Source organism: Neolamprologus brichardi, chromosome 13 (genome assembly GCF_056152115.1).
Source record: "Neolamprologus brichardi isolate AB-2024 chromosome 13, ASM5615211v1, whole genome shotgun sequence".
Taxonomy (NCBI): Eukaryota; Metazoa; Chordata; class Actinopteri; order Cichliformes; family Cichlidae; genus Neolamprologus; species Neolamprologus brichardi.
In genome coordinates, this window is record NC_142116.1 from 28,664,155 (window position 1) to 28,679,497 (window position 15,343).

Consider the following 15,343-nt stretch of genomic DNA (forward strand, 5'->3'; position numbering starts at 1 on the left):
GGGAGTGAGAGAGGATGAGGACAGAGTAATATGATGCTGAAGGTGAACAGGGGGAAAAAAGAGCTGCTCATATATATTGACCAAAATGTATTTTTCAGCTCTTTAGAAAGTTAAGCCAATAAAGTCTTAATAACAAGACTGTTTTATATAAATACAGGGTGGCTGTTAATGTTCATTATAAGAGGCTATTGACCTATTATAGCAGACTTTTCTAGCATGTTGAGAAATCCCAGTTTAAGCCTAATTGCTAAACTATGATGCTCAACTTCCTGATGCACATTTCTTAATCAGAATTCAGAGATCACTTTGCTTTTTTATTTAAATGAAGTCTTAATATATGCCGCAGTTTTACCCCATCTTCTTAACACACAGCATCCTGCAGAGACTCCTGAATGCTCAGCTGACCTGCCAGTGCCACTAGCTATAAACTGGACAGCACAGGTAAGTAAATATACACAGCTGCACACACTGTCTGTCTAAAGAGGTTTTACTTCTGTTCAGTGAATGTCAAATGCTACTAGGTTGCTATATGTCACACTTTCGACCTTTGTTTCAGAAACATATCATCTAGAAGATTTAACTCACAACAAATATCTGACACATCAAAAAAAAAAACTCCCAATATTTTAAATGTATGAAGTCAGTGAAAGCTGACTTAAAAAGCAATACCACAAGAATTCCTACTGACATCAGATTAAACCTTAAAATGCTAATTTGAGGGTCAAATATTAAAGTTTGTTTTAAAATAAAAACCTCTCAATACATTTCACACATTCTAACATTCTCGTGATTTCAGGCAAGATGAACTAGGATTAAATGTCTGCTAAGGATACACCATAATGCATTAAAACTGTTTGGTTAAACTTCAGGGTGTAATGTTTTTGTTTTGTTTGTTTTTAAATTTCATGCTTTTTATTTAATTTTAGTATAATTTATCCACCCATTCTTACTTTGTGGCAAAAGATCTTGAAGTTTGCAGTTCATTATGACATGTTCTAAAATTACTGAAGATTTACATTCACAGTAAAAGATAGTGAAATCCCAGACTACTGCGCACCCACTACTGGATTAGAATAAACGTGCGGATGACACATCCCCAATTTTTTTTCATGTAAAAAATAATTCTAATAAAACCCAGGAACTGTGTAACGTCTGTAAATGTGCACAGATAAATTAAGCCAGTCAAACTCAATGTGCAAACACTAAGTAATAGGCCCTATTTATTAAACCAATGTATAACTAACTGTTAAAAATGAATATAAAAAAAACAACCAAGTGAACTTTCTTCGGATTTTGCTGCCCCCTCATTGTTATGCTTTCTAAAACTCAAGTGCAGTATTATTCGTGCATGAATCCATATAACAGTCACATTTAGTTTTATGATAGTAAGGTTTCGCACTTGTAGAAGTAGTGCTGGAACCGTAAACCAGGCATTAAAAGCCTGTAATAAACATCCAGTTACAGTATTTTAAAAACAGTTTTTCACAGGATGCAGTCCTGAGGAAAAACTAAGCACAACTTTACTGCTTTCATAGAAATTAAGAGGGTGAGTAGCAGCCAGGTGTTTCTAATCAATGCTCAATTAATTGATCATCAGCAAGAATTGGCCACCTTTACAGAAACAGAACTTTTGATACATTCGTGATCTTCCCAGGATTTACCTGAAAGTCACATCACGCAGTGGTCAGAGACAAAACAAAACTCGAGATAGACGTCAGACTCTGAGGCCTCATTTAACGTGTTAAAATTAATGATAGTACTGTTAGGAAAAGTCAGAACAAGATTGGCCTGTATTTGTATAGCGCTTTACTAGTCCCTAAGGACCCCAAAGCGCTTTACACATCCAGTCATCCACCCATTCACACACACATTCACACACTGGTGATGGTAAGCTACAATGTAGCCACAGCCACCCTGGGGCGCACTGACAGAGGCGAGGCTGCCGGACACTGGCGCCACCGGCCCCTCTGACCACCACCAGTAGGCAACGGGTGAAGTGTCTTGCCCAAGGACACAACGACCCACTGTCCAAGCCGGGGCTCGAACTGGCAACCTTCCGATTACAAGGCGAACTCCCAACTCTTGAGCTACGATCGCCCAAGATCGATTGGCTTGTTGGGAGGGTTGCCAAGAGAACCCTCTTCTAATTCTTTGTAAAATAAATTCTTTGTAAAAAAAAAAAAAAAAACAACCAAAAAACCCCAAAACAAATAAACAAAAGTAACATTGCTTAGGGTTGCAAATTTGCATCTGAACAAAGTAGAGACGTCTGAAACAGTGGTCTCTGGACATTGGAAGACATTAAAGAGGAGATGTTTGTTCATAATGCACAGCGCCATGTTTGTGCTCATATGCTGTTTGGTTTTGGTGGCGGTTGAGTAGTTGATGATTTGGGTTCATTTTGCAGCCACTGCACCTGAGCACCTTCTCATTTTTGAGTAAATTATGAACTGTATATCTCTAAGGATTTTAGATTCAAATGTGTGACTGACAGCTAAAGTTTGGCTAAGATTCAGTCATGCAACAGGGAAATGATCCCAAACACAGCAGTACATCTACAACAGAATGGCTGAAGAAGAAAAGTATCAAGCTGTTGCAATGATTTTGCAATGGTCAAAGTCCAGACTTACTTAAAGGAGTCGTGCATTCATATCCACAAACCTCCATGAACTGAAGAAATGCGGTAAGCATAAGTTGGACAAAATTCTTTTACAGCAATGTGAGAGGTTGATAAAGTCATACAGAAAATGTTAATGCTGCTTTACCCTGTCGAGGATACTTTGGTGCATGGGAGTTTGTCCAAGCAGTCTACATGTGTTTGGTGTACAACCATTGCAAGAGCTTGGGCCACATAGCCACAATAAGTTGGACTCGTTCCCGTTGGGTGTTAGACTCCACCAGGGCTCCCCTTTGTCACCGATTCTGTTGATAATTTTTATGGAAGCAAAGCTCTTGATTTACCGGTTGATGTATGTGGAAATGAGCTTTCTCCAAAGGGTGGCTGACCTCTCCCTTAGAGATGGGGTGAGGAAGTTGGGCCATCCAAGAGGGGCTCAGGATAGACATCGAAAGGAGCCAGTTGAGGTGGTTCCGGCATGTAACAAGGATGCCCCCTGGGCGCGGTATTCTGGGCATTTCACACTGGGAGAAGGGCCCTGGAGCAAACCCAGGACACGTGTGAGAGATTATATCTCTCGGCTGGCCTGGGAATGCCTTGGTGCCCCCCTGGATAAACTGGAGGAGGTGGCCGTTGAGAAGGAGGTTTGGGCTTCTGTTCTTAGGCTGCTGTCCCCACGACCCGCCCCAGAAAAAATGGATGGATTGATGAATCGATATTGGTATTAAATTGGTTCTATAAGCTATTGAATTATGTGGTCTACTTAGTTTTTTACAGGGATGCATAGAATCCTGTGAATAACTTATGTGACTGTGTAATGTCACAAGAATCGGGATTTTACATGGCGTGTGTGTGTGTGTGTCAGTGTTTTTGTAATTGATATTTTAGAAATTCTTTATTGTTGTCAGAGTTTTGTACTGTAATGTATTGAGGCTCTCGGAGACTCAAACTCTGATTAAGGACTACACTGATCCACTTGACTCATCTTCGGCTGCATATTGCATAATTTGACAAAACACATCTCCACCTGCTCTATTAAGACATTTTCTTTCAGCCCCTCAAATTTAGTCCACTATAATTGGCATAAAAGTGCTTTGATGTAAAACCAGCTGTGGACTCTTTGTATTTCTTTGGCTCCTCATTATTGTTGTTTGCCGTCTTTCTTCTTTCACTCTGGTGCTGCTTTTTATCTCCGTCACTGCCTCGGAGTCGGATGTTGCTCGTTCTCTCCTTCTCACTCACTCACACACACACACACACACACACACACACACACACACACACACACGTTTTGATTTATTTATTTATTTTTATGCAAACAGTCACTTAATCCATCGTTAAAAAAAAATACGGTGGCACTCTGTATCTCAACATTGCACGTCCTTTGTGCCACTTTGATGTGCACTTTTGTAAAGACCAGTTTGACTTTTAGACCTCAGGAGTGAGGATATGTTTGGAGAGTGACAAAAAAAGAGCTGTGAAATGCGTTATGTCAATCAGAGAGAGGAAACACCAGCGACAGAGAATGTGAGGAGAGAGATGCTAATGCATGGGCGTGTGTGTGTGTGTGTCTGTGTTGGCGAGCTGATACATGGCAGGCGTACAGTGAGGACCAGCTTAGAACAGCGCTACCGTATGGAGCCTGTCTGCCTGCTGGGCCGTTGATGGATCTCTCCCACACTGCAACATGAAGTGTGTGTATATGCTTGTGTATGTGCGCTTGCATCTGTGGCAAGTGTGTTTTTGTCTGATGTGTGAAGGGTGTGTGTGGTGGGGGGAAGGGCTTGTCTGTCGGCAGTCCTGACATGTTCATTTGAATGAGTAATTATTGCCTGCTCTGTTGCAGGGCCAAGACGTGCCACTCTGTGCATTTGTGTGGAACCTTGGTGTGTATGGAGTTTTTGTGTGCTTGAAGGCTATACAATGGTTTGTGTGTGTGTGTTTTTTCTTTTGTTTTTTTGTTTTTTTTTCTAACGACCAAAAAGTACAAGCATGAGAGATGATGGAAGTTCTGTGTGTGACTGGCTAAGCAGCGGACCCAAAAAGCCCCTCCTGAATACACATACACGAATGTTGGTGATTGCTTATTGTATGATAAATTGAAAAGTTTCGGTCCTAGTTGGTTCAGACCATGTACTCTATAGGCACCTTGGCATTACCCATTAGTTTTGAACTCATTTTCATATATCTCTATATCTCTAATACCTACAATGACTAAAATTTAGTAAACTGTGACCTGGAAGACGTGACCCAATGAATAAACTCATCACTAAAGTGTTTACAGAGGTCAAGTTCATCGTCGTCACTTCTATGGGACAGAAGTCTTTTTGGAACCACAGGTATGAAGGTTTATTACTTGCATACCTAAGCTACATCCTTTTTTAAATATATGTATATTGTCTGTGTGTTTTGGCTGCTGCCATGTTGGCTCTTTGGAGCCAGAAGTAACTGTATTTGGTCAGATTTGTGGGCTGCTAAGTTATCACGTAATGACAGCAGGTATGTACGGTTATGTTCAGCGACTCAAATTACCAACGTGAGAGCTGTCTGCTATAGCCTGTCTGCTTGTATATGTAAAAGTGGTACTACCTTACCTATACAAAGCACAGCCTTGGGAAATGGAGGTAAAAGAGTTGACAAACTTATTGGGGTGATGTGGATACTGTACTGGATACGTCTATGTTCTTATACTCACCTTTGGTCACAAGCTTAGTGATAGGGTGAGGACTTCAGTCATTGTAGATCATAGGTGTCAAACTGTGGCCCATTACATTTGGCCCGCGAAGCCATAGCAAATTACTATTAGAGCTGGCCTACTGGTATTATACAGCTATATATATATTTATATATTTATATTAGGGTGCAACGATACTCGTATCGATATTGAACAGTTCGATACAGTGCTTTCGGTTCGGTACGCATATTTATCGAACAATACAACATTTTTAATTTATTTTATTAACTTTTCTTCTGACGATGCTCAGTGGATCTGCGTTCGACTACTCTGCCTAGGCCAGGGGTCGGCAACCTGCGGCTCCAGAGCCGCATGCGGCTCTTTAGTCCTTTTAGTGCGGCTCGGCGTGGTTTGGGAAAATAATTTTTTTTTTTTAAGTAATTAGCTGAAGTGTATTTTATTTATGTTAGCTCTTTTTTTAACTTGTAGTTCTAAATTGGAAGATTATTGTGATATTGAAATATAAAAATAAAATTATATTCTATTATTTTTTTAATCGTTCAAAATAAGCGTCACACTTGCGGAAGCCGATATACCCGCCGAAACGCCGTGCCTTTATCGAGACTTTCAACCCCAGGTAAGCGAATTATGGATCTTCGGATCCACATTATGTCAGCAGCTGTTTTCCACCGTGAAATATGTTAAAAACAAACACCGCTCACGCCTCACAGATGACAGCTTACACTCCTGCGTGAAGATGAAAGTGACTTCGTACAGCCCGTACGGCAGAACCGACGCTGTTATGCAAACAGCGTCGGTTCTGCTCAGGTGCGTCCGCCTCCCCTGCAGCGGAGCTGCAGACCACGCCCCGCCACACACATTAATCAGATAAAATACATATTTAGGCTGAATTTTGCAAACATCTATTTTTCATTTTTTAGCAGCATAGTGCTTTTTTTCCAATTATTTTTTTAAAAAGTCAGGTCAAGGCTCCAAAAGCCCAAAGGCGATATAAAGGTGGCGGCTCACAACAGTTTTTGTTTGCTACATGGATCATTTTAGTTCAGCTGGGTGTCTTTCCTTTTGTTATATTTCTTTAAGAGTTCAAAATGTGTTAATAACATAAATAAAATGTAATTTTCTCTGTAGCACTTCATGGATTCAAGCAAAACGCCTTAGTTGTTTACACAAAGCATAAAGGTGAAAAAAAAAAAACAATGTATACAGTGTTATCTTCATGTCAAAAAGTATTTGCGGCTCCCAGTGTTTTCTTTTGCATGGAAATCGCGTCCAAATGGCTCTTTGGGTGTTAAAGGTTGCAGACCCCTGGCCTAGGCTGTACTGTTGAGCGCAGATCCACTGAGCGCAGCGCAAGCTAGCAAGACAGAAGTTAAGCTCTCCTTGCAACATGACAAATTGAACCTCCCCCACCCTCATTCAGATCTGGCCTTTGGAACTATTTTGGTTTTCATGTGACGTATGACCCTGAAGGTAAGCGCGTCAAGGACAAAAGTAAAACAGTATGTTGGATGTGCCACGCAATACTCAATTACATTGGTGGGAACTAGTGCGTTAGCGCAGTTAGCTCGTTAACATGTTGACGCCGTCCAGCCCCACGCACGGGGCGATCCGCGGTAGCTCGTTAACTGAGATTTGCCGTGTTGTGGCGTTAACGTCATTTCAGATTAATGCTGACAGCACTAGTGGGAACAAAATGAATATGACTGCACATTTACGCCGACATCATCCTCGTGCAAAGACAAGTGGAAGCAGACAAAAACAACAAGCACGCATGCTACAAACTTTACCCGAGTCATTTAGACAGCCGTTAGCACATGATTCTCCTTATGGGGACCTGATGTGTTTAATATGCTGCTGAGAATATAGCCCAGAAGAAGCGTATAGTATAGCTTTTATTTTGGAAAGAGACATTTCTCTGTAATAAACTCTCTTTTCCAAAGATGAGTGATTTCTCGAACAGATAGATTTATTATTTTATTACTTTGTTGTTTCAGCAACATTAAATTTAAAAACTGTACGTTTGAGTTAAAATATATATTTATAATTTTAATAAATGACAAATTAAAAAAGCATGAAAATTTTTTTGTATCGAAAAAATATCGAACCGTGACACCAAAGTATCGAACCGAACTGGACCGTGAATTTTGTGTATCGTTGCACCCCTAATATATATATATATATATATATATATATATTGCTTGCCTCATCTGTGAGTGGTCATACTCCTTTTGTTTATCTATGAAGTTGTAAAATCTGAAGATCACATGTAAATAACATTACATATAATGAGCGATTTAAATAATAATGATAATAATAATAATAATAATTTGTCCATTGTTCCATAGAAGAAAATGTTCATGCTGGCAACATGCTCACATCCATTCTCAGTAAAATGTCACGTTGACGGCATCCTTTTGCAATTCTATTAAATTACAGTGTGAAAGAAATGACAATAGTGAACAAATAAAAGAAATTGTAAAAAGGGGGTTAAAGACAGTAAAATTTAACAGCATCCAAGTAAAGAGAAGTGAATAATTTCAACCTGGCTGCTTTTAGGAGTCAAATTGAGGTCAGTCATAAATAGATAAAGAGGACTGATTGAGATGGCCAAAGAGCAAATCTCAGCTCAGACTCACTCTCTTTTATACTTTCCTACAGTTTGCCACTCTTACGCGTGTTCTCTTCTCAGATGCAGCAAGAATTCAATTACCAGCTCTTCTTCCTTTTTTTTTTCTTCCTTCTGAACTGGGTCTAGCGCAGTTATCCTGAGCTGTAACCGTAATCATACCACTGGCATTAATTGGGCTGTAATTGCTGAGGCTCTCGGCACCTGGACGATGCTTAATTGTGTGCACTGTGCTGGCACAATGACCCATAATTTTTGGTTCATTTTTTCCTCTAATTTTTTCCTTCTCATTCCATCTGTATTGCTCTCCCACACCTCTATCAGCCTCCCTTTCTCTTCTGTGTGTGTGTAACCATGTGTGTGCACCTCAAGTTTATACAGTCTTCACTCACTGTCCATTTGCTGTCTACGCTTTGAGTTCACTTCAATTTTCAAATGAAACATGGCAGCAAATGTCTTCTATGCATTTGCTTTGGCATTAAAAACATTATATGTAATTATTAACCTTTTGAAATGGCATATTAAAAACCTGCCCTGTGTCACTGACTTTGAAAACCAAACAATTTGTCCAATAAGAACTCTGTGTTAACTGTTTACAGGTACCTGCTTACAGATATAACCAGAATACTTAAACTGGTTATATCTTAACTGAATATTGTAAAATTGTTGGAACTGTCTAGGAGATTTTTAAATGAGCTCGTCCCACTCATTTTTATTTTGAACATGTATTAGAAATGGCAGCTAGTTCCTATTTAATCCCGCTAATATATCTCAAGCTCACTAATAAATCATTATAATCTTACAGATATGATAAAGATACAAAACACTAGGACAGGAATGACGCACAAGCCGTGCTCCAGCCATGTGAAAAACTCCACCATTCGCTTGTAGAGCCACTTTAGCAGCAATAACCTAAAGAAATCATTTTCTAAGACAGAGTCAGTGTCTCACATCATTGTTGTGGAATGTTGACATGCTCCTCTTCATAGCATTGCTTCAGCTCATTGAGGTTTGCAGACATTCATTTATACACAGATCTCTTAAGGTCCCACCACGACATCTCTGGACTTGGCCGTTGCAACATCGTGATTCTTTTCTTCTTTTTTTCTTCTTCAGCCATTCTGTTGTAAATGTGCTGCTGTGCTTGGGATCATTGTCTTGTTTCCTGACACGAGCTTTAGCGGCCTGTCAGATGGCCTCACATTTGACTCTAGAATACTTATCTAGAATACCCAAATCATCCCCCTCCTGCCTGTGCTTGCGTGCTGTGTTAGGTTTTTGCCAAACATGGGGCTCTGCATTACAGTCACACATCTCCACCTTGGTCTCAGATGGCCTCACATTTGACTCTACGTCTCTGCGATAGATGAATGTCCAAATGTTGTTTTTCAGGGTTTTTTTTTTTTTTAAATTACTCAGCATTTGTAATTTTGCTGGGATGACCTGGATGCAGTAAGGAGTGCTCATAGTTAGCAGGTCAGACTGGGACCTGTGATAATAGAAGCTAGTTGTATCAAACTAACTGCTCTTACAGCAGTATAATTCTTCTGGTCTGGTTTATTAGAGCACTCTGGAGCAGCTCCACAGCCAGTTCCTGCTGGTTTTGGAGTCCCTGACAGAGTTCTGGGATGTTCTGGATGAGATTGATAGCAAGACCTGGATTCTGGAACCGGAAAAACCATGTCGCTCAGACACCACGAGGCGGATCGCCATTGGTACTGCTCCACACATCAGCAGATCTTGATGCAGCTTCACAGACTAACCATAATACAACCAAATATTACAACCACCTAACTACCCACTGGTCTTTATAAGTGGATCTGTGTGTATGTGTGCAGGGAACAACGTCTCCATCAAAGTAGAGGTGGATCCCGGACACCCAAAGATGCTGCCAGAATGCTGCCTGCTAGGAGCAGAGCATGGTGGGTATGACCTGGGAGTCAAAGTGTGTTTGCAGGCAGCGCAAGAGCTCATCTGCAGTATTATAACCCCAAAACTAACTGACAATGATACAGCATGGGAAATACACAGTTATCAGGTGACATGCATGTGACAGTCACTAAGACGCCCACGTTCAAGCATTGCTTCTTGGACTTTAACTTAACTTAAATGAGTTCAATTAAAAAACAAAGTAGTAGTTTCATAAATGGGATCTTCCTAAGGCCTGTGCATCCTGCCTGTCTTCACACAATAACGTAGCAGCTGAAGATCAGATGAGGCAATAAAGTCTAAATTCTGTCGTTATTCAGATCAGATCAGTGAGAAGCTACGAGCTGTGAAAGAAAATAGCACTTTTTTTTTTTTTTGCTCCCCACACATCTCTGGTTGTGTTGACTGTTGTGCGTTGTTGTGTCAGAGGATCTGCTTCCAGAGTGGCACATCTTCATTCCCAGCGCAGCAACACCGGAGCCAGTCAGCAGGCGAGCTCGGGCTCCAGCTTTCTATTTAAGTCCCTGTCAATTGTCGGCCATTGTTTCTGTAAACCCAAGGTCACGCGACTCCTAGCCTGTTGCCTAGCAATGCAACTCAAAAGATATTAAACACACGCACACTTCAGCCACCAAGATGGGAGGCAGGCAGCGACCCTCAAATACAGGGGGTCGCATAGAAATATTGCTTTTTGCATGTAGGAATAACAAACAGCGAGAGTGATGAGCGCTGCACGGAGACAAAGCTCCCCTGTGGAACAGCACAAGCAACGATGGTTCATATCTAACAGCGGTGACGCCGCTGTCTGTGCTGATCTGGGCCTTTGTCCAATAAGAGATGTTGTTTGAGGATATGCAGAGTGCTTTTTTTTTTTTTTTTTAAAGGAAGTCTAATTTTCCACGGCCTTATATACAGTGATAGTGTATCTGAAGCTGCTTGAAATGTGACTGCAGATCTAATTTAAGGCTGTTATTAGTATTCTGATTTCCATCCAATTCCACATGATTTCTTGTGTTTTGTTTCAGTGGTGACTCCGCTGAGGAATAAGCTAAACGCTAACATGCACTTGTGGTAAGGTTTTCTCAGTCACTGAGCTTTCACATGCTAATTCAGCAGAATCTCTTTGAGCAGAAATTGAGCTGTGAATGTCACGCACTTTCTGAAGAATATGGTGGATGTCATGTATAATGTGATGTACTATGATATGATTTTTGCATTACTGTCAACAAATCAAATGGAAAAAAGCAAACCCATCAATACTTGCACAACACTTATTATTTAATTATAAATAATAAGCAAGTGTTGTGGTTCCTATCAAAAACATCATGACCGCTGTGAATGAAGAGCACATTCTGGACCTACAGACCATTCTCATCCACGTCTGCACCATCTATCTATCTTTCTTAGCTTTAGCACCCTTTGGCTCATTATCTTTGACCTGCACAGAGAGCATTTTGATCCACTCTCAGAGCAGTGAGCTGTTTTTAGATTAAAAGCTCAGAGGAACTCCCTGAATGGTACCTGCCCTTCACCAAACAGCACACAGGCCTGAGGCCTCGTCTACAAAAATATTAGATTATGTATTTGAACTTAGGCCCTCTTGTCTGTTGTGGAAGTAGACACACAGCTGCAGACACCATGGAGTAGTTGTTCCAGCGTGAATATGTGACAAAACTGCATTGTGTGAAACTCCCAGATGAGAACATTGCCCATAAGGTGTCTTTCACTACTGCCTCAATGGACTGACCACTTTTCCCACCTTCCAGGCTCTGGTTCCTGATTTCCTACCAGGTCATGTCGGTCCCCGGTATCCTGTGCTGTCACTGGCAGTCACCTCAAAGCTGAGAAAAGGTTATCTCGGGACCCACCTACTTCGTTTTGCCAACATTTTTGTCCTGTCTCCCTCCCCCCAGTTCTTCTTGCTAAAAGGGAGTTTTTTCTTCCCACTGTCACCAAGTGCTTGCTAAGAGGGGATTGTCTAATTGTTGAGTTTAGTGAGTTAGCCAAAGGATGCTTATCTCAGAGTTCTACCCAACCATAAGTCTTTTTATTTATTTATTTATTTGCAGCCAGAGGGGTCACCCCTGCTGGTCATGGGGAGAGAATGTGCCCATGTTTTATACAAGCATGTGTACTACGAAAGGGTAAAACACAAGAACAACTCATCTGTGGTGTTTGCAGCTTTTCCACCGTGTCCATAACAACAATTAAAACATCCATGTTTTAATTGTTGGTTTTGGTCTTTTCTTTATTATTTGTGAGCATATCTGCCATTCAAACTCCAATTCTTTTTATCTTTACATCCAGGAGCATTATCAGTGTCTAAGTGGATCCCTGCCCAGAGAGCAGAGAACCATTTGATTAACACTCAGGGGAAGAAGGGAAAAAAGTCATTTCCAAATGAAGCTGGGTACAGATTTAAATTTCACCCCGGGTTTTAACATTTGCCTCCCTGCATGACACACATCTCAGTAAATTCCCCACCACCACTGTACAGTCTGAGGCAGCCCAAATGTTCCTGCTATTTTTTTTCTTACATTTTATATAGCAGTAGTGAAAGTCTCCTAATCATCCCCCAGTGTCTTTGCAGGCTCATTTGCATGTGGTTAATTAGTGTGTGAAGGAGCTGTCTGTGGTCTGCTGGCAGGAACCCGGACTCCAGCGTCTTGCACAACCTCCGGGATGTTTTGGAGATCGAATTCCCATCACCTGCCACCCACGAAAAATCTGTATGTCACATAGTTGCCCCATTTTCCATTTCAAACGTGTCCCTTCACCAGTGTGTGTGTGTGTGTGTGTGTGTGTGTGTGTGTGTGTGTGTGTGTTTACATCTCTGCATACATTCTCCTGTTTGAGCTCAGAGTTCTAAGGGGGCGGACATACACTGCTGCTTATTTTCCCGTTTCTTTCCGCATTTTTCTTTGTGTGTTTTGTTTTTCTTAGAGGTGGGCTCCAATTCTCCTTTAATTGGGTTGTTTACAGATAAGATCATTAGAATAACAAAGATGGCAGAATTCTCTGCACTATCAAACCGCTTTAATCACGAAAAACCATTTGTCTCTCTCTTTTTTTTTTTTTTTTTTTTAAAGCCCTCGTTTTTCTCCCCTCCCCTCTCTGCGGATGGGTTGAAAGGGTGTCGTGTTTATCCGCTGTCGCCGCGGTGATTAATGCCTCCGCTTCATTAACATTCAGAGGAGTGCAAAAAAGTTGAGTTGACCAGATGTTGATTTTTGTTTTTTTTTTCTTTCCTCTGACATCGTCTCTTTTAATGGATAGCTGCAGGAAAAAAAACCCCAAAGAAAACAGGAGTTACTCATTACACCAAAATGCAACGAGGAGCAGGGAGAAAGGAGTTACGGGGTGACGTGTGGAGTGTGTGTGCTTTAGTGTGTGTGAGGACAGTTTGTGCCAACAAGCATGCTGCACATGCACATTCACATTCACTGCTCTCTGTCCGTGTAGAGTTTCAACCTTGAGTGTGGCATCTGCTATTCATATCGACTTGAAGCTGCCATCCCTGATCAGGTGTGTAATGACCCTCGCTGTGGGCAGCCCTTCCACCAGACTTGTCTCTATGAGGTATGAACACACACACACAGAATTTGAGGTTTACAGCAGGGTTTCTTCCATTTTTAGATTGAATAATGAGATCAGACAGATGTGTTCACATCAGCTTTTTATAACAGATGAGAGGGAAAAAAATGCAAGTTGCATATAATGGCTCATCATTGGCCTTACATTAAAACTGGATATTAACTCAGTAAGTCTCAATGAAATATGTGTGTATGAAGGATTCAATAATGTTGTAGGCAACACAAAACCGAAAGCTTTTGAGACACGTCGGACTTCAGTGGATATGTATACATGTGTTATGTTTTAGGAACAAAAGGATGCAATATCATTTGATGGAAATGCAAATTATTAACCTACAGAAGGCTGAATTCGGAGGCATCCTGAAAATCACAGTGAACAAAAAATTCATACAGCAACGTAGTCCATTTTGTAGCAGGTCCACACTAATGGTGCAACTGCCGATTCTGGTATTCTATGGCAAATGCAAATGTCATAGAATACCAGAATAGGGCTCCACTGGGGCACAGGGCCCACTAGAGGACGTCAGCTGTAAGACCACCCTCATGAAGTCTGTTTCTGTATTTGTGGCATGCAAGCAGATACCAGTCCTGCTGATGAGTTAAGGGCCTTCTACAGCCCTGTCTGCCCTCTGCTACTTAGATTAAACAGATTTTTTTTTTAAGGAGAATATAGACTATGTATATAAAGATTAGAGATGGACCGATCCGATATTACGTATCGGTCTGATACTGACGTAAATTACTGGATCGGATATCAGAGGGAAATAAAAAATGTAATCCGATCCATTAAATATCAAAAAAGTACCTCAAAAAACTTGCGACATGGCGTAACTCGGCTCATAACTGTAGCACGTCGGAGCATTGTGCATCACGTGATAGAGCGGCTGTGTGTATTTGTAGCCTCGCAATCCGGCATTTCATCTCCGAGGAAGTTATCTCAGAGAGAAGTAAAACAAGTGTGTAAGTTCATCTCTGAATGTTTGTAAAGCATTCCTACGTTAAGCTTAACAACCGATATATGGAGCGACTGCCTCTTCTCTCTTCCTCCCTCTCCTGCTGCTACTTCAATCGTCAAACTGATCAATGATCAGCTGATCGGCTTTTCTGTCGCGAGTCCGTCTCTCTTGTTTGTTTATCGCCCACTTCGTGCCAGAAAGAGGAAACCAGCGGCTGAACAACAGCAGCACGTTTAACCTTGATAAGCTGTTGTTAGAATTTATTTAATATTACTTTCTACACCAGGATCCTTTTTCTACGTAGCTGACGGCTGTAACTGTGCAGGGGCGGATCTAGCAAAGTTTAACCGGGGGGGGGGGTAGGGCATTAACAGGGAAAAGGGGGCACAGAGACATACTTTTCTTTCTTATTCTCATAATGTGTAGCTTTTAATAAATAATTATCCGAATCTTACACCCAAAGTTTTAATCTGATGTAAAATGTACAGAAGTCCATTACTGTATATAGTAACTGTTAAGTCTAATATACCCTAGTAAGCTACAGTACGTTTTCCTTTGGGAAGATACCATCTGTGCAGTCTGCAATTCTGTTGAAGAAAGATGTTGAATCTATTTAATTATTCTTGAAAAATAATTGATTTCTGTGGATTTTTTTTTTCACACTGCTTCAAATTAAAGTTGATTACGTCGATTAAGCATCACGAGGTGGAGGGTGGTTCCCTTTTTTTTTTTTTTTTTTTTTTTGCTGGGAGTTTGCAACCCTATTAGTTAGGTTGCTTAATATTTCTGCTAAGTACTCTTTAAAATACCAGAATAGGGAGGATGGAGCAGGTTTACGTTTATTAGATTGATCAGTATTGCTGAACTATGAAATATTTTGGGTGCAGTGTATTTTTTGCATACAGGTATAACAGAATAGCTTTAGTG

General features: G+C 40.8%; 1 protein-coding gene across 2 annotated transcripts in view; it reads left to right on the forward strand.

Annotated features, from left to right (window-relative positions):
* Positions 1 to 15,343, forward strand: part of fancl (FA complementation group L) — a 35,288-nt gene that overhangs the window by 16,201 nt on the left and 3,744 nt on the right. For both annotated transcript variants that reach the window (XR_015719937.1, XM_087850414.1), the window contains exons 7-12: positions 373 to 441; positions 9,503 to 9,653; positions 9,777 to 9,860; positions 10,893 to 10,938; positions 12,515 to 12,596; positions 13,330 to 13,446. Coding sequence is in view for 1 of the 2 variants with exons in the window: in XM_087850414.1 (XP_087706540.1) it covers positions 373 to 441; positions 9,503 to 9,653; positions 9,777 to 9,860; positions 10,893 to 10,938; positions 12,515 to 12,596; positions 13,330 to 13,446 (549 nt within the window). In the remaining variant the exon portion in view is untranslated. The remainder of the gene's footprint in view (positions 1 to 372; positions 442 to 9,502; positions 9,654 to 9,776; positions 9,861 to 10,892; positions 10,939 to 12,514; positions 12,597 to 13,329; positions 13,447 to 15,343) is intronic.